Source organism: Elephas maximus, chromosome 17 (genome assembly GCF_024166365.1).
Source record: "Elephas maximus indicus isolate mEleMax1 chromosome 17, mEleMax1 primary haplotype, whole genome shotgun sequence".
Taxonomy (NCBI): Eukaryota; Metazoa; Chordata; class Mammalia; order Proboscidea; family Elephantidae; genus Elephas; species Elephas maximus.
Window position 1 is genome coordinate 45,515,282 of NC_064835.1, and position 18,260 is coordinate 45,533,541.

The following is an 18,260-nucleotide window of genomic DNA, read 5'->3' on the forward strand; positions in this document are numbered from 1 at the left end:
ATAAACAGGGCCTTTGCTATGGGAGCTGATCTGCATCAGGCAGGCAGAGGCAGCAAGATGGTGCCACACACTCTGGTCCTCATGTCCCTCTTGCTCTGGGCCTCTGGTGAGAAATGAAAAGTCTTTCAACCTCTCCAGAGTAGTATCTTTCTACAGTTGATAAAGGATTTTAACATATAATGTTAATGACAGTTATTTGTAAAATGGAACCAATTATTTGTTGATATTTAATATCACTAGAAGTTGTGGTATAAATGGTATATTTTGTTGTATGCGTGAAAAAGTGTGTGCCTGAATGTATACATGGTAATTGTCTACTCTGATTGCAGGTGCCAGTGGGGACATTGTGGTGACCCAGTCTCCAGCCTCTCTGGCTAAGTCTCAAGGAGAAACGGTCACCATCAACTGCAAGGCCAGCCAGAGTGTGAGCAACTACTACTTAAGCTGGTACCAGCAGAAGCCAGGACAGGCTCCTAAGCTGCTCATCTACAGGGCATCCAGCCGGGCATCTGGGGTCCCTGACCGGTTCAGTGGCAGTGGGTCAGGGACAGACTTCACTTTCACCATCAGCAACTTCCAGCCTGAAGACGCCGCAGTTTATTACTGTTTCGCAGGTTATTCTTATGAAGCTACCACAGTGTTTTAGCCTCGAACAAAAACCTCCTCCCGAGGGTTAAAGCCAGTGAGTCTTCAGTGCACCAGCTGCTTCCTTTCTGCTCAGCCCTGAAAGTGCACGCCTCCTCTCTCTGCCTCAAAGACCACATTTCCTGACTAATTCCTTGGAGTATGTGCAGGTTTCAGGAGAAACTTAAGGGATGTGGCTTCTTCTGGATCCCCTTTTGTGGGAAATTATACAAAAAAGAATGCTCTAAAAATCTCTTGTAGGCTTTGTCAGGAGTTTTCATATCACAGGAACTTGCTTGTTTCACAAAGATAGATCACATGACTGATTTGGGGAAATATCCAGTGTGTTTTACCCCCTGAAAGATCAGTTAGTTCTCTCTTCTCTGTGCTTCCTTGCCTCTGAAATGTTCTCATTTTAATTCTTAGATTTCCTGGACTTTTTTCTTTCTTATCAGTCACCCCTCACAACTCTGGACCTAACCCAGTATTAAACTGGGGCCCTTCATACTTAAAATCTCCCTTACAGGACAAAATATTCCTCTCTTACTTTTTCCTTCCATGGATCCTGTTTTCCAACAAAGCTTTCCTGGTCAATGGCAATGAAGGTGTTTTCTTGCTCTAAGCTCCCATTTTACTGCCCTTTTCTCCTCTCCATTTCTGTCAGTGGCACTCATTCTTTCAACGGTGAGACTCTAACTCATTAACCCTTTTACTCTAGAAACATGTGACAGCTTTCCCATGTTCTTTTTTCATTAGTACTCAATTCCTCTTTACATTAATCCCTTGGGTGGGCAAGTTTAATTTAGTGACTGAAGGAAATCACGGTTCTTTCCTGTTGTTAGCTGCCACCTTGTGACTCCAAGACTCATGACAATTCAATGAACAATATTATTCTTGTGATCCACAGGGTTTTCACTGGCTGATTTCTCAGAAGTAGATGACCAGGCCTTTCTTCCTAGTCTGTATTAATCTGCAAGTGCTACAGAAACCTGTCCAGCATCACAACAAGATGTGTAGAGGAAGTGTGGTAAATGAGGTCTGTAGGTCCCTGCTCCGGTTTACGCTGACAACCCAAATACTGTTCCCACTCAGTGTAGATGAGAACCTGACTGTCCCTGCAGCTAGGGAGACTGTCTCTCCTCGGAGGCAGCAGAGATTCTGGCTCCTACTCAGCAGGATCTGCCCCCTGGAACCTAAAACGTCGGACACATGAGGATAATCCAGAGACGCTGTGTAATCAGGGAGAGAAGGAAGATCAAACCAATGGTCTCTAACTGGGACAAGGGGACAGGCCTGGTTGGCTTGTAGCATTTATTTCATATCTCATTTCAAAATGTAGGCCTATCTGAATAGGAGGATCACTCTGGAGAGAAAACTCCATGTCTGGGAGATGAGGCTCCTGGGGCAGATAGAGGAAGTGTGCGTGTTCAGGACTGTGGAGGAAGGAAGCAGCTGGTGCAGTGAAGACTCACAGGCCTCCAGCCCTGGGAGGAGGCTCGTGTTCCAGGCTGAAGCACTGTGAGAGTGGAGCCATAATGTTGCTAACAGCAATAACCTGCCTTATCCTCAGCCTGGAGGCTACTGATGGTAAGAGTGAAGTCTGTCCCAGACCCACCGCCAGGACGCCCATTAGGGATCACGGATGTCTAGTGAGATGCAAAGGAGATAAACAGCTTAGGAGCCTGTGCTGCTTCCTGCCCATACCAGGCTAAAATGCTGCTAACACTTTGGCTGGACTTGTACTGAATGTGACCTTTCCTCCTGGAGACACAGTCAAGGAGACTGGAGTCTGTGTTACCATAATGTCCCCACTGACACTGCGATCAGAGAGGACAATTAGTATACATACATGCACACACTTTTTCCTAGGCACATTAAAATACACCTTTTTAAATGTGCATTTCAGTGGAATACGTGTCACACATCATTAACCCATTATTTACCACTGCGTCCTGAAATCATTTTTCAGCTCTACAAAGAAACTTCTCTAAAGGGATTGAAGCACTTTTCATTTCTCACCAGAGACCCAGAGCAAAGGAACATGAGGACAGGAGCCTGGAACACCATCTTGCTGCCTTCACCTGCCTGATAAAGATCAGCTCACATTGCAAAGTCCCCATTTAGAAAATATGAGCAGCCAGACTTGGCCTGGAGGGTTTATGCAAAGCCATCATTGAATATGGAAGCAAAGTACATGGGCAATTGGTTGTGAAACTAAGCAATGTAAATCAAGATCCAATAAGTAGAAAAGACAAAGAAGTCAACTTAGAAGCTCTAATATCAACTAAGAAGCTCTAAAACTACAAACATGAGCCTCTCTTAAGAAGAGTTTCTATTTGAAATAAAGAAAAAAAAAGGAAATGGGTTAAATGATGGGCTGGTTTCCTGAGATCTACAATCCAGGTGAAATAATACAAAATGCTGGAAATATATGAAAACAAGAACAGATGACAATGGACAACTTTTGGCTCACTTTTTGATAAAAATTTATGACCAGAAAATGTCTGAGTTCTAAAGCCACGTTGTATCCTGACAGACAGTTTAACGTCACTGCATACATTAAAGATTTAATTCTAGCATATGTAAGATCCAAGGAAATGGAAGACAGGCCCAGAAATTACCCAAGTGGGGAGTTCTGAGGGACCTTATGTTGTGCTAGAGCCCAGGGAGGAGGGCTGTAATCCCAAAGTCAGTGTGAAGCAAAGAAAGCAAACCTATCCTTCCCACAGCTCCTAGGAAATGCTCAAAGGGCTTTAGGGCCATTGTGGAAATGGACAGGAAAAAATAAGCAAGATTTCCTTGGGAAGTTGTGTCTGAAAGTCAACTTTCCAAGGAGTTTCACTCCAGGTGTGTAAGGCCTAGGTGATTCTGGAACTCTCCAACCTTGAAGTTTGTTTCAGAAAGCCCCATAGATAGGTCCGACAAGTGGAAGGTGCTCTGGAAAAGGGCAAACCCATCATAAATCCTCAGGACACCTCACAAATAATTTTTCAAAGACTGATACCCCCAAGAAGTCAGAGATCCTTAACATCCAAGAAAATAAGATAACTGGGATATGAATCTGAAGGTGATACAACTGAAATAACAGAGAACAAAAGGCATTCTCTTCACTCTTTAGATTTGGGAGCTGTGTGAGTTTATTTAGACAAATAAATGATAAACTTTATATTGCATGCAAGGCACAAAAACTAAAAGCAGGGCACTACAGATCTGAAAAAAAATTTTCCAGAAATTAGATACAGAATTCACGTCTGTCAGTTTGTCATACTGTGGGGGCTTGCGTATTGCTGCAATGCTGCTAGCTATACTGCCGACATACAATACAAGGAGGGTCACCACAGTGGACACATTTCAGCTGAGCTTCCAGACTAAGGCAAACTAGGAAGAAGGACCTGGTGGTCTGCTTCTGAAAGAATCAGCCAGTGAAAGCCTTATTAATAGCAGCAGAACAGTGTCTGTTACAGTGCCAGAAGATGAGCCCCTCAGGCTGGAAGGCACTCAAAAGACGACTGGGGAAGAGCTGCCTCCTTAGAGTTGACTTTATTGACACGCATAGAGTCAAGCTTTCGGGACATTGGTGTGGTGATGTGGCATGACTCAAAATGAGAAGAAACAGCTGAAAACATCCAATAATAATTGAAATGTGGAATGTATGAAGTCTTAGAAAATGAGAAATTGTCAAAAATGAAATAGAATGCATAAAGATCAATATCCTAGGCATTAGTCAGCTGAAATGGACTGGTATTGGTCATTTTGAGGAGGAAAATCATGTGGTCTACTATGCAGGGAATGACAACTTGAAGGGATGGCGTTGCACTTTTCATCAAGAAGAACAAAATCCATCCTGAAGTACAAGGCTGACAGTGATAGAATAACATCTACAGGCCCACAAGTAAGACTTGTTAATACAAGTAGTATTCAAATTTATCCACCAAAGACCAAGGCCAAAGACGAAGACATAGAAGATTTTTACCAACTTCTTTGGTCTGAAATTGATTGAATATCCAGTCAGGATGGTGAATGGGGTGACAAAGTTAGAAACAAGGAAGGATCAGTCGATGGAAAATATGGCCTTGGTGGTAGAAAGAATTGTGGAGATTGCATAATTTGGGGAGTATGAAAAGAGATGGTCTCAGCTTGGTGACTACATAGAAGTCTTTCAGTGAGTGAAACAGGACATAAATGGAGGGGGATGTGAAATCAGCAGAGTTTTTAAAAATGATGTTTCATGCTGATAGAAGTGATGCTAAAGTGAGGGGAACACGGATAACTCAGAAAAGAGAGGTGAGGAATGCCAAGATGCCCTTGGAAGGGACAGCAGTATACGAGCAGAGGGCCTGGCCTCAGGTAGGAGGACTGTCTGCTCATCTACAGTAATAGGAAGGAAGGAACGAAGGCAGCACATAAGGGTGTAGACGCCTGTGGGTCAGAAGATGCATGAGAGGAGCTAGTGGAAGCTCTTCCAAGAAACAGGAAATGAGGTCATTTGCTGAAAGGCAGGATGAGAAGTAGGTGTTAAAATTTGAAGAGAAAAGAAGAGAGAAAGGGTGGAGACCGAACCGACCAGGTAAATGAAGGAACATAGTGAGGCAGGATAAAGGGCTGTCCTGAGGTAAAAAAAGAGGGAGTGTGCATAAATTTACAATGAGAGAATCAGAATAATTATGCGTTTTTTTCCAGCCACATTGTGAACATGGATGCAGGTGTGTGGAGGGTGGAGTTTTTTCCAGGGTTTAGGTTTTGCAAAATGAATGTGATGAAATCATGGAGGGGCCATGGCATTCTTGGTTTGGGTGAGGGCATTATTGTAAAGGAGAAGCTTGGAATTTACAGTGGGTATGAATTGAATATCAACTAAGTGGCAGCTAACAACAAGAAGTAGGGAAATGGGAATATGAGGGGTGCAGAGAAAGCCAAAATAGATTTGTTAAAAACTTCTAAGAAGAAGCTAAAATTCTGTCTTATAAAATACAAAAAAAAAAAAAAAGAGAGAGACACTCTGTTTTTTAATTTTTCTTATGATTGAAGGACCTTATTTTCTGTTTCTCAGTTTTTTTTTTAAACATATTTGGGATAATATAACTTGTATTGCTTTTATACAAAAGGCAAGCAGGGACCTAGTATTTTTCATTCCTGAGATGTTTTCTCTGACATAAACTTGAGTGGGGAAACAGGGACAGGTATGCTCAGGGGATAAGGGCTCTAGACTTTGGCCTAGAGAGGAGGTGCTGTTCTGGGGCAGCAGTAAAGGCGTTGGGGAGTCAGGGTTGAGGCAAGTTAGAGAGAGTCAGATGGGACTGCAAATGGCCACCTAGTGACCCCAGGGTGAGGGCTGAAAGCAGATTTAAAGGAAGAGAGCAGGAAGGGCTGGAGGCCTGCTCTCTTTTGGAGCCAGAGAAGGCCTCGTTGCCGATTTTCTGACTACTTCATGCCAACTTTTTTCCTTGATCAAAACAAATAAACCACAGCAATCTCTGCAAGAATGCCTAGTACGTGAGACCTTCCCCCACCTCTGCCCTGGTAAGAGGTTTATATCTGGGGTCACATTGTTATGAGAGGATATCTTGATTTTCGAACACAGCAGTTTGTTGTACTATCTTTGATCTGATGGTGAGGATGGTGAGAGCGAAGTTGGCCTCAGACCACCACAACTGAAGCGGGCGGGCACCCCATCAACGCAGGTGCAAGTGAAGTCAATCAGGGCCTTAGGAGTCTGTCTAGGTTAAGTGGCTTCTCAGGTCAGTGTAAAGAAGACTCTGACTTGCCCTTCAGCTGATGGAAGGTGTTTCAGGGAAACTTGTGAAGCCTGTTTCACCGCCATCTGCTGGCAGGAACCTGCAATGACAGTCACACGGATTGATGCAGAGATTCTGTGCAATCAGGGATACAAGAAACAATGAAGCCAAAATAGTCTAACTGTGATAGCTGGACAGGCCTCTGTTACTGTAGCATTTATTTCATGTCAATCCATTTCTTTGAGGCTCTTTCTCTTTTTCGCTGACCCTCTGCTTTATGATGCATGATCTCCTGCAGGTCCTCCTGGTCCCTCCTGATAATATATCCAAAGTAAGAGAGACGAAGTCTCACCTTAAAGGCTCAAGGCTTTCCGGCCCACCAAGTCCATCCATAACTGGAAAGAAACTCTTTGAAGAGTCAGCATTCAACCACAACTTTACAAGGACATCCTGCTTATTTTTTTCCTCTCCATTTCCACAAGTGATTCTAGAGCCCTCTTATCAGGCCCTACCCTCTGTGGGCATGATAGGTCCCACTTTCTCTTTGGTTCACACATCTTTTGTGATCTCAGCCCTCCTGGACACTAGCTCAATATAGGCTCCCTGAGGACTTTCAATAGGAGTAATTCAGGGCCTGTCTTCCATTTCTCTGGCCCTTCCATAGCCCCAGAATCCAATCTCAAGTGATTGCAGTGTCTTTTAGGTATCCTTCAGGATACAAGTATCATCACAGCTCAGAGATTTTTTAGCTATAAATTTTATCAAACATTGAGGCAAAAATTTTCCATATTTTTCCCTTTCCTTGTTTTTTTTTCCCAGCATTTTTTATTGTTTCACAAAACTGTTGATTTGAGGAAACTAGTCCAAAATTTATGGAACCTGACCCCATTTAAAACAGTTTTTAAGTTAAAACTGAAGCTCTTCATTAGATCTTGGGTGCTTCAAGCAGTTGTGATGGGCTACTAACCTATAGGTTGGCAGTTTGAACACACCCAGTGGTACCCTGGAAGAAAAGCCTGTCAGTCTGGTTCCATAAAGAATACAGGAAAGAAAACCCTATGGAGCAGCTCTACCGTGTAACACATGGGATTGTCATGAGTTGGAATGAACTGGACTGCAAGTTTTGTTTTGTTTTGTTTTAGATATTAGAGCTTCTATGACCCTGCTTTGTCTTTTGTAGTCATCAAATTATACTTCATGGGATATATTTGGCTCTTGAAGTACATTGGCTACTTTCACAACCTATCCCCCATGTAATTTGCTTTCCATTCACTGACTGCTTTGCATAGGCCCCTCCAACACCAGGCTGGCTGCTCAGATACTATAAACAGGGCCTTTGCTATGGGAGCTGATCTGCATCAGGCAGGCAGGGGCAGCAAGATGGTGCCACACACTCTGGTCCTCATGTCCCTGTTGCTCTGGGCCTCTGGTGAGAAATGAAAAGTGTTTCAATCTCTCTAGAGTAGTATCCTTCTAGAGCTGAAAAATGATTTTAACATAGCGTGGGAAATGACAGTTATTTTCAAAATGGAACCAATTATTTGGTGATATGTAATATCACTAGAAGTTGTGGTATAAATGGTATATTTTAATGTAAGTGTGAAAAAAGTGTGTGTACATATATGTGCATGGTAATTGTCTACTCTGATTGCAGGTGCCAGTGGGGACATTGTGGTGACCCAGTCTCCAGCCTCTCTAGCTAAGTCTCAAGGAGAAACGGTCACCATCAACTGCAAGGCCAGCCAGAGTGTGAGCAGCTACTTAAACTGGTACCAGCAGAAACTAGGACAGACTCCTAAGCGACTCACCTATAGCGCAACGAACCGGGCATCTGGGGTCCCTGATCGGTTCAGTGGCAGTGGGTCTGGGACAGACTTCACTCTCACCATCACCAACTTCCAGGCTGAAGACGCTGCAGTTTATTACTGTCTGCAAGGCTATAATAATCCACGCACAAGGCTTCAGCCTCGAACACAAACCTCCTCCCGGGGGCTACAGGCCAGTGACTCTTCACTGCACCAGCTGCTTTCTTTCTGCTCAGCCCTGAACATGCACTCTTCCTCTGTCTGCCCCAAGAACCTCATCTCCTAACTAATTCCTCATAGTATTTGTAGGTTCTAGGGGAAAATTAAGGGATGTAGCTTCTTCTGGATTTCCTTTTGTGGTAAAATATACAAAAAGAATGCTGTAAAAATCCCTTCTACGCTTTTTCAGTTTTCATATCACAGGAACCTACTTGTTTCACATGGGTAGGTCACATGACTGATTCGGGAAAGGGTCCAGTGAGTTTTCTACCCTGAAAGATCAGTTCTGTCTTCATTGTGCCTTCCTGACTCTAGGAAGTTCTCATTTTAATTCATTATTTTCCTGGACTTTTTACTTTTTCTGCAATCAACCCTCACAACTCTAACCCGATATTATACCTGGATCCTTCATATTTAAAATCTCCCTCACAGAAGGTAATCTTCCTCTCTTACTTTTTTCCTTCCGTGGATCTTGTTTTCCAGCCAAGCCATCCTGGTCAATGTCAATGAAGGTGTTTTCCTGCTCTAAGCTCCTATTTCACTGGCCTTTTCTCCCCTCCCCATGTCTTTCAGTGGCACTCATTCTTTCAAAGGCCAGTCTCTAACTCATTAACCCTATCACCCTAGAAACATGTGACAGCTTTCCCATGTTCTATTTTCATTAGTTGTCAATTCCTCTTTAAATTAATCCCTTGGGCACCCAAGATTAATTTAGTGACTGAAGGAAATCATGGTTCTTTCTTGTTGTTAGTTGCCATCTTGTCAGCCTCTCAGTCATGATAACCCAATGAACAATAAGCTCTGAATATTGTCATCTAAAGGGTTTTCATTGGCTGATTTTTCACAAACAGATCACCAGGCCTTTCTCTCTAGTCTCTGTTAGTCTGAAAGTGCTGCTGAACCTGTTCAGCACCACAACACCATGCATAGAGGAAGTGAGGTGAATGAGGCCTGTAGGTCCCTCCTCAGGTTTATGCAGATGCCAGCCTAAGTAGTGTTTCCAGTCAGTGTAGAGGAGACTCCGACTGGCCCTGCAGCTAATGGAGATTTTCTCTCCTGGGAGACAGCAGAGATTCTGGCACCTAGTGAGCAGGATCTGCCTGCTGGAACCTAAAAAGACGGACACCCGAGGATGATCCAGAGGTACTGTGCAACCAGGGATAGAAGGGAAATTAAACCAAAATAGTCTCTAACTGAGACAAGTGGACAGGACTGTGTGGCTTGTAACACTTATTTCATAACCCTTTTCAAATCGTAGACCTATCTGAATAGGAGGATCACCGTGGAGAGAAAACTCCATGTCTAGGTTTTGTCTCGCCTGGAACATAGTAGAGCAGGAGCGTAGCATCTGGGTGGCACCTGTCCTGCAGCTTCTCTTTGTGTGATGTTGCTCAGATTCCATCCCACAGGAAACTCTATTTCATATCTTGCTTGCTTTCTGTCTTTCTGTCTCTCTTTCTCTCTCTCTCTCCCTCCCTCCCTCCCTTTCTTCCTTCCTTCGTATCTTTCTTCATTCATTCATTCAATTTGGTTGTGGGAACCATGATTGCACAGTGGTTAAGAGCTATGGCTGCTAATGAAAAGGTTAGCAGCTGGAATCTATTGGCTGCACCTTGGAAATTTTATGGGGCAGTTTAGTGTGTCCGATATGTCCGTATGTATTGGAACTGACTCAATGGGAAAGGATTGCGTTTTTTTGTTGTTGCTGTTAAGCACATACACAAGAAAGCACACACTGATTCAACACTTTCTATACTTCATAGTTTTTTATGAGGCTCAGGTCAGCAGGTGTGAGCTCAGGTTGAGGTGTACCAAGTGAACATTTATGTAAAGAACGACGGAGTGTAATGGTGAGATTCTTAGATAAAAGGATTGTGGTTCAAGAACTTCTAAAGTGCACGTTTCTTACTTTTTAAATAGGGCAGTGCTATTTGAATATGCCATTTATGGTTTTTTGGGATTCTCTGATGAAACTAGTTATATTTTAGTTTTGCTGCCATAATTCCTGAAGGTGCCTGAGTGGTACAAATAGTCTGTGCTCAGCTACTAACCTAAAGCTTGGCAGTTGGGACCCACCCAGTGGACCCCCAGAAGAAAGGCTTAGTGGTCTGCTTCCATGAAGGTTACAGTACAGAAAACCCTTTGCAGCTCAGGTCTGCTCTGTAACACATGTGGTTTCTATGAATTGGAATCAAGTCAATGGCAATGGGTTTCATTTTGCTTGATTACAGTTTCTGGGAATGGAAATACATTCTTGAAGACCACTTATTGAAACTATTCATGAGGAAATGGTACTAAAGCTCAAGTCACAGAGTCAAAAATATTTGCAAAGACGACATGAACTTATACACAGAAAACCGTAAGGAAATCCTCCAGAAAACTACTTAAACTAATAGAAGAGTTCTGTAGAGTTTCAGGCTAAAAGATAAACATACAAAAACCAGTTGGATTCCTCTGTTATTGTTGTTACGTGCGGTCGAGTTGGTACCGAATCATAGCTACCCTATGCACAAAAGAACGAAACAGTGCCGAGTCCTGCGCCATCCTTACAATCATTGTTATTCTTGATCTCATTGTTGCAGCCACTGTGTCAATCCACCTCGTTGACGGTCTTCCTCGTTTCTGCTGACCCTGTGCTCTGCCAAGCATGATGTCCTTCTCCAGGGACTGATCCCTCCTGACAACATGTCCAAAATATGTAAGGTACAGTGTCGCCATCCTTGCCTCTAAGGAGCATTCTGGCCACACTTCTTCCAAGACAGATTTGTTCGTTCTTTTGGCAGTCCATGGTATATTCAATATTCTTCCCCAACACCACAATTCAAAGGCGTAAACTCTTCTTCGGTCTTCTTTATTCATTGTCCAGCTTTCAGATGCATATGATGTGACTGAAAATACGATGGCTTGGGTCAGGCGCATCTTAGTCTTCAGGGTGACATCTTTGCTCTTCAACACTTTGAAGAGGTCCTTTGCAGCAGATTTGCCCAATGCAATGCATCTTTTGATTTCTTGACTGCTGCTTCCATGGCTGTTGGTTGTGGATCCCAGTAAAATGAAATCCTTGACAACTTCAATCTTTTCTCCATTTATCATGATGTTGCTCTTTGGTCCAGTTCTGAGGATTTTTGTTTTCTTTATGTTGAGGCATAATCCATACTTAAGTCTGTGGTCTTTGATCTTCATTAGTAAGTGCTTCAAGTCCTCTTCACTTTCAGCAAGCAAGGTTGTGTCATCTGCATAACGCAGGTTGTTAATGAGTCTTCCTCCAATCCTGATGTCCCGTTCTTCTTCTTATAGTCCAGCTTCTTGGATTATTTGTTCGGCATAGAGATCAAATAGGTATGGTGAACAATACAACCCTGACGCACAATTTTCTTGACTTTGAACCAATCAGTATCCCCTTGTTCTGTCCGAACAACTGCCTCTTCATCTATGTAAAGGTTCCTCATGAGCACAATTAAGTGCTCTGGAGTTCCCATTCTTCGCAGTGTTATCTATAGTTTGTTATGATCCACACAGTCGAATGCCTTTGCATAGTCAATAAAACAGAGGTAAACATCCTTCTGGTATTCTCTGCTTTCAGCCAGAATACATCTGACATCAGCAATGATATCCCTGGTTCCACGTCCTCTTCTGAAACCAGCCTGAATTTCTGACAGTTCCCTGTTGACATACTGCTGCAGCCATTTTTGAATGATCTTCAGCAAAATTTTCCTTGCGTGTGATATTAATGATGTTGTTCTGTAATTTCCACATTCAGTTGGATCACCTTTCTTGGGAATAGCCATAAATATGGATCTCTTCCAGTCAGTTGGCCAGGAAGCTGTCTTCCATATTTCTTGGCATAGACGAGTGAGCACCTCCAGCGTTGCATCTGTTTGTTGAAACATCTCAATTGATATTCCATCAATTCCTGGAACCTTGTTTTTCGCCAGTGCCTTCAGAGCAGCTTGGACTTCTTCCTTCAGTACCATCAGTTCCTGATCATATGCCACCTCTTGAAATGGTTGACTATCGACTAATTCTTTTTGGTATAATGACTCTGTGTATTCCTTCCATCTTCTTTTGATGCTTCCTGCATCGTTTAATATTTTCTTCATGGAATCCTTCACTATTGCAACTGGAGGCTTGAATTTTTTCTTCAGTTCTTTCAGCTTGAGAAACGCAGAGTGTGTTCTTCCCTTTTTTTCCCATCTCCAGCTCTTTGCACATGTCATTATAATACTTTGTCTTTTCGAGAGGCCCTTTAAAATCTTCTGTTCAGTCTTTTACTCCATCAATTCTTCTTTTTGTTTTCACTGCTCCACGCTTAAGAGCAAGTTTTAGAGTCTCCTCTGACATCCATCTTGGTCTTTTCTTTCTTCCCTGTCTTTTCAGTGACCTCTCGCTTTTTTCATGTATGATCTTCTTGATGTCATTCCACCACTCCTCTGGTCTTCGGTCACTAGTGTTCAACGCGTCAAATCTATTCTTGAGATGGTCTCTAAATTCAAGTGGAATATACTCAAGGTCATATTTTGGCTCTCGTGGACTTGCTCGGATTTTCTTCAGTTTCAGCTTGAAATTGCATATGAGCAATTAATGGTCTATTCCACAATCTGCCCCTGGCCTTGTTCTGACTGATGATATTGAGCTTTTCCATCGTCTCTTTCCACAGATGTAGTCAATTTGATTTCTGTGTGCTCCATCTGGCGAGGTCCATGTGTATAGTCGCCGTTTATGTTGGTGAAAGAAGGTACTTGCAATGAAGAAGTCGTTGGTCTTGCAAAATTCTATCATTCGATCTCCAGCATTGTTTCTATCACCAAGGCCATATTTTCCAACTACTGATCCTTCTTCTTTCTTTCTAACTTTCACATTCCAATCACCAGTAATTATCAATGCATCTTGATTACATGTTTGATCAATTTCAGACTGTAGCAGCTGATAAAAATCTTCTATTTCTTCATCTTTGGCCCTAGTGGTTGGTGCAGAAATTTGAATAATAGTCTTATTAACTGATATTCCTTCTAGGCGTATGGGTATTATCCCATCACTGACAGCGTTGTACTTCAGGGTAGACATTGAAATGTTCTTTTTGATGATGAATGCAACACCATTCCTCTTCGAGTTTTCATACCCAGCATAGTAGACTATATGATGGTCCAATTCAAAATGGCCAATACCAGTCCATTTCAGCTCACTAATGCCTAGGATATCGATGTTTGCGTGTCCCATTTCATTTTTGACGTTTTCCAGTTTTCCTGGATTCATACTTCATACATTCCAGGTTCTGATTATTAATGGCTGTTTGCAGCTGTTTCTTCTCATTTTGAGTCATGCCACATCAGCAAATGAAGGTCCCAAAAGCTTTACTCCATCCACGTCATTAAGGTCAACTCTACTTTGAGGAGGCAGCTTTTCTCCAGTCATCTTTTGACTGCCTTCCAACTTGGAGGCTCATCTTCCAGCACTATATCAGTTAATGTTCCACTACTATTCATAAGGTTTTCACTGGCTAATGATTTTCAGAAGTAGACTGCCGGGTCCTTCTTCCTAGTCTGTCTTAGTCTGGAAGCTCAGCTGAAACCTGTCCTCCATGGGTGACCCTGCTGGTATCTGAATACTGGTGGCACAGCTTCCAGCATCACAGCAACACACAAGCCCCCACAGTATGACAAACTGAGAGGCACGAGGGGGTTGATTCCTCTAAATCAAAAAAAGAACATTGAAGAGAAAACCACCAAATCAATAGCATTCACAGTAACCCCAAGAAGATAAAATACTTAGGAATAAATCTTACCAAAGATGTAAAACACCTATATGAAGAAAACTACAAAGTACTACTGCAAAAAAACTAAAAGGGACCTACATAAGTGGAAAGCATACCGTGCTCATGGATAGGAAGACTTAACATAGTAAAAATGTCTCTTCTACCAAATGACATCTATATATACAATGCATTTCTGATTCAAATTCCAAGGACATTTTTTAATGTCCTGGAGAAACAAATCACCAACTTCATATGGAAGGGAAAGAAGCCCCAGATAAGCAAAGCATTACTGAAAAAGAAGAACAAAGTGGGAGGCCTCACTCTGCCTCATTTGAGAACATATTACACAGCCACAGTAGTCAAAACAGCCTGGTACTGGTATAGCAGACACATAGACCAATGGAACAGAATTGAGAACCCAGATATAAATCCATCCACATGTGAGCAGCTGATATTTGACAAAGGCCCAGTATCAGTTAACTGGGGAAAAGACAGCCTTTTTAACAAATCGTGCTGGCATAACTGGGTACCCATCTGCCACAAAATGAAACAGGACCCATACCTCACACCATGCACAAAAACTCACTAAAAATGGATCAAAGACCTAAACATAACGTCTAAAATGATAAAGGTCATGGAAGAAAAAATAGGGACAACATTAGGAGACCTAATACAAGCACAAACAGAATACAATACATTACTTAAAATGATGAAGAGAAACCTGAAAACTGGGAGCTTGTAAAAACCAAACACCTATGCTTATCTAAAGACTTCACCAAAAGAGTAAAAAGACCACCTACAGACTGGGAAAAAATTTCCGCTATGACATCTCTGACCAGCGCCTGATTTCTAAAATCTATACGATTCTGCTAAAACTCAACCACAAAAAGGCAAACAACCCAGTTAAAAATTGGGCAAAGAATATGAACATGCACATCACTAAAGAAGATATTTAGGGGGCTAACAGATACATGATGAAATACTGTCGATCATTAGCCATTAGAGAAATGCAAATTAAAACTACGATGAGATTCCATCTCTCTCCGACAAGGCTGGCATTAATCCAAAAATCACAAAATAATAAATGTTGGAGAGGCTGTGGAAAGATTGAAACACTTATACACTGCTGGTGGGAATGTCTAATGGTACAACCACTCTGGAAGGTGATCTGGAGTTTCCTTAAAAAGCTAGAAATCCCAGAAATCCCAGTCCTCGGACTATATCCTCGAGAAATAAGAGCCTTTACACAAACAGATGTATGCACACCCATGTTTATTGCACCACTGTTTACAATAGCAAAATTTGGAAGCATCCAAGGTGTCCCTCAATGGACGAATGGATAAATAAATTATGGTGTATTCACACAATGGAATAGTACGCATCCATAAAGAACAGTCATGAATCTGTGAAACATTTCATAACATGGAGGAACCTGGAAGGCATTATGCTGAGTGAAATTAGTCAGATGCAAAAGGACAAATACTGTATAAGACCACTATTATAAGATCTTGAGAAAGAGTATAAACTGAGAAGAACCCATTCTTTTGTGGTTACAAGAGAGGGGAGGGAGGTAGGGTGGGAGAGGGTTATTTACCCATTTGATAGTAGATAGTAGATAAGAACTACTTTAGGTGAAGGGAAGGACAACATTCAATACAGGGGAGGTCAGTACAACCGGTCTGGACCAAAAGCAAAGAAGTTTCCTGAATAAAGTGAATGCTTCAAAGGTCAGCGGAGCAGGGGTGGGGGTTTGAGGACGATGGCTTCAGGGGACACCTAAGTCATAAGCAGAATAAATGCTATTAAGAAAACATTCGGCATCCCAATTTTAGGTGTGGTGTCAGGAGTCTTAAAAGCTGGCAAGCGGCCATCTAAGATGCATCAATTTGTCTCAACTCACCTGGATCAAAGGAGAATGAAGAACACCAAAGTCACAAGGGAATTATGAGCTCAAGAGACAGAAAGGGCAACATGAACTAGAGACTGCATCATCCTGAGACCAGAATAACTACATGGCACCTGGCCACAACCGATGACTGCTCTGATAGGGAGCACAACAGAGAACCCCTGAGGGAGCAGGAGAACAGTGGGATCCAGACACCAAATTCTCATAAAAAGACCAGACTTAATGGTCTAAGACTACAAGAATCCCAGCGGGCATGGACCCCAAACCTTCTGTTGGCCCAGGGCAGGAACCATTCCCAAGGCCAACTCATCAGATATGGATTGGACTGGACAATGGGTTGGAGAGGGATGCCAATACGGAGTGAGCTACTTGCATGAGGTGGACACTTGAGACTATGTCGACATCTCCTGTCTGGAGGGGAGATGGGAGGGTAGAGGGGGTTAGAAACTGGCAAAATGGTCACGAAAGGAGAGTCTGGAAGGAGGGAGCAGGCTGATTCATTAGGGGGAGAGTAAGTGGGAGTATGTAGTAAGGTGTATACAAGTTTATATGTGAGACACTGACTTGATTTGTAAACTTTCACTTAAAACACAATAAAAATTATTTTTAAAAAAATGTTTGCAGGGAGGCGGGGCCAAGATGGCAGACTAGGTGAACACTACTGCGGATCCCTCTTGCAACAAAGACTCGGAAAAACAAGGGAATCGATCACATACATAACAATCTATGAACTTTGAACAACAAGCACAGACTTATAGACGGAAAACGAACAAATACAGGCAGACAGCGACCGTTTTCAGAACTAGGATCCAGCGTACCAGGCAGGTGACCTTCGGAGCATGATCTGGGGCAGAGCCCGGGGGGCAGACGGCACAGACAAGGGGCCCAGCCCTATCCCCCAAACCCATCCCAGGAGAGAGTCTAGCTGGTTGGCGTGGGCGGCGTAGCGGCTCAGCCGGAGGGAGAAGCACCCGGGAGGCAGTGACGGATCTTGGAGCGGGGAGAGCAGTGTCCCAGTCGTGGAGCCGTCCCGCTGGGAGTTTGGCGGGAAGCGGGTGGGGCGTGAGCGGGGGGGGGTCAGCTATATTTCCCTAAAGCGACCCCGGGGCAGGGCCCACACGTTCATGCGGGGGGACGCCCACCCAGATCGCGTCTGTGGAGCGATGCACCGGAGGGAGAAGTCCCCGGGAGGAAGTGACTGGTCTCGGAGCGGGGAAAGCAGTGTTCCAGCCAGGGAGCCGTCCTGCTGGGATTTGGGCGAAAGCGGGCGGGGTGTGAGCGCGGGGTCCAATTATATTCCCCTGAATAGACCCTGGGGGCGGGCCCACCCGTTCGAGCGGGAGACACCCACCCAGTTCTCGCGAGCGGTGCCGCGCACCGGAGGGAGAAGTCCCGGGAGGAAGTGACAGGTCTCGGAGTGGAGACAGTAGCGTCCCAACTGGGGAGCCGTCCCGCCCTGATTTTGGCAGATGGGGGCGGAGCATGAACGCGGTGATCAGCTCTATAATCTGTGGTGCTACACTCCTAGCTCTCTGATCTCTCCCACACCCTTCCCAGGTGGCTCCATTACCATCCGAATACCTGGAGCCAGAGGGAGAATTCAGATAGGGATTTGACTGCATTTTTTTTTAGCTGATTACCTGGAAAATCTAGTTTCCCAGTGATGGCTCGGAGACAGCAGTCCATATCAAACCACATGAAGAAGCAGACCATGACAGCTTCTCCAACCCCCCAAACAAAAGAATCAAAATCTTTCCCAAATGAAGATACAATCCTGGAATTATCAGATACAGAATATAAAAAACTAATTTACAGAATGCTTAAAGATATCACAAATGAAATTAGGATAAATGCAGAAAAAGCCAAGGAACACACTGATAAAACTGTTGAAGAACTCAAAAAGATTATTCAAGAACATAGTGGAAAAATTAACAAGTTGCAAGAATCCATAGAGAGACAGCATGTAGAAATCCAAAAGATTAACAATAAAATTACAGAATTTGACAACGCAATAGAAAGTCAGAGGAGCAGACTCGAGCAATTAGAATGTAGACTGGGACTTCTGGAGGACCAGGGAATCAACACCAACATAGCTGAAAAAAAATCAGATAAAAGAATTTAAAAAAATGAAGAATCCCTAAGAATCATGTGGGACTCTATCAAGAAGGATTGGAGTCCCAGAACAGGGAGGGGGGACAGAAAACACAGAGAAAATAGTT

The 18,260-nt window shown here is 43.3% G+C and overlaps 2 gene segments (V, D, J or C); both read left to right on the top strand.

Moving 5' to 3' along the window:
- The first annotated feature begins 44 nt into the window (after nucleotides 1-44).
- LOC126060247 (immunoglobulin kappa variable 4-1-like) lies at nucleotides 45-646 on the top strand. The segment is given in 2 exon segments: nucleotides 45-106; nucleotides 330-646. Coding segments are annotated over 2 exon segments (366 nt in total).
- A 7,059-nt stretch (nucleotides 647-7,705) lies between these two features.
- LOC126060248 (immunoglobulin kappa variable 4-1-like) lies at nucleotides 7,706-8,450 on the top strand. The segment is given in 2 exon segments: nucleotides 7,706-7,788; nucleotides 8,014-8,450. Coding segments are annotated over 2 exon segments (486 nt in total).
- The last annotated feature ends 9,810 nt before the right edge of the window (nucleotides 8,451-18,260 follow it).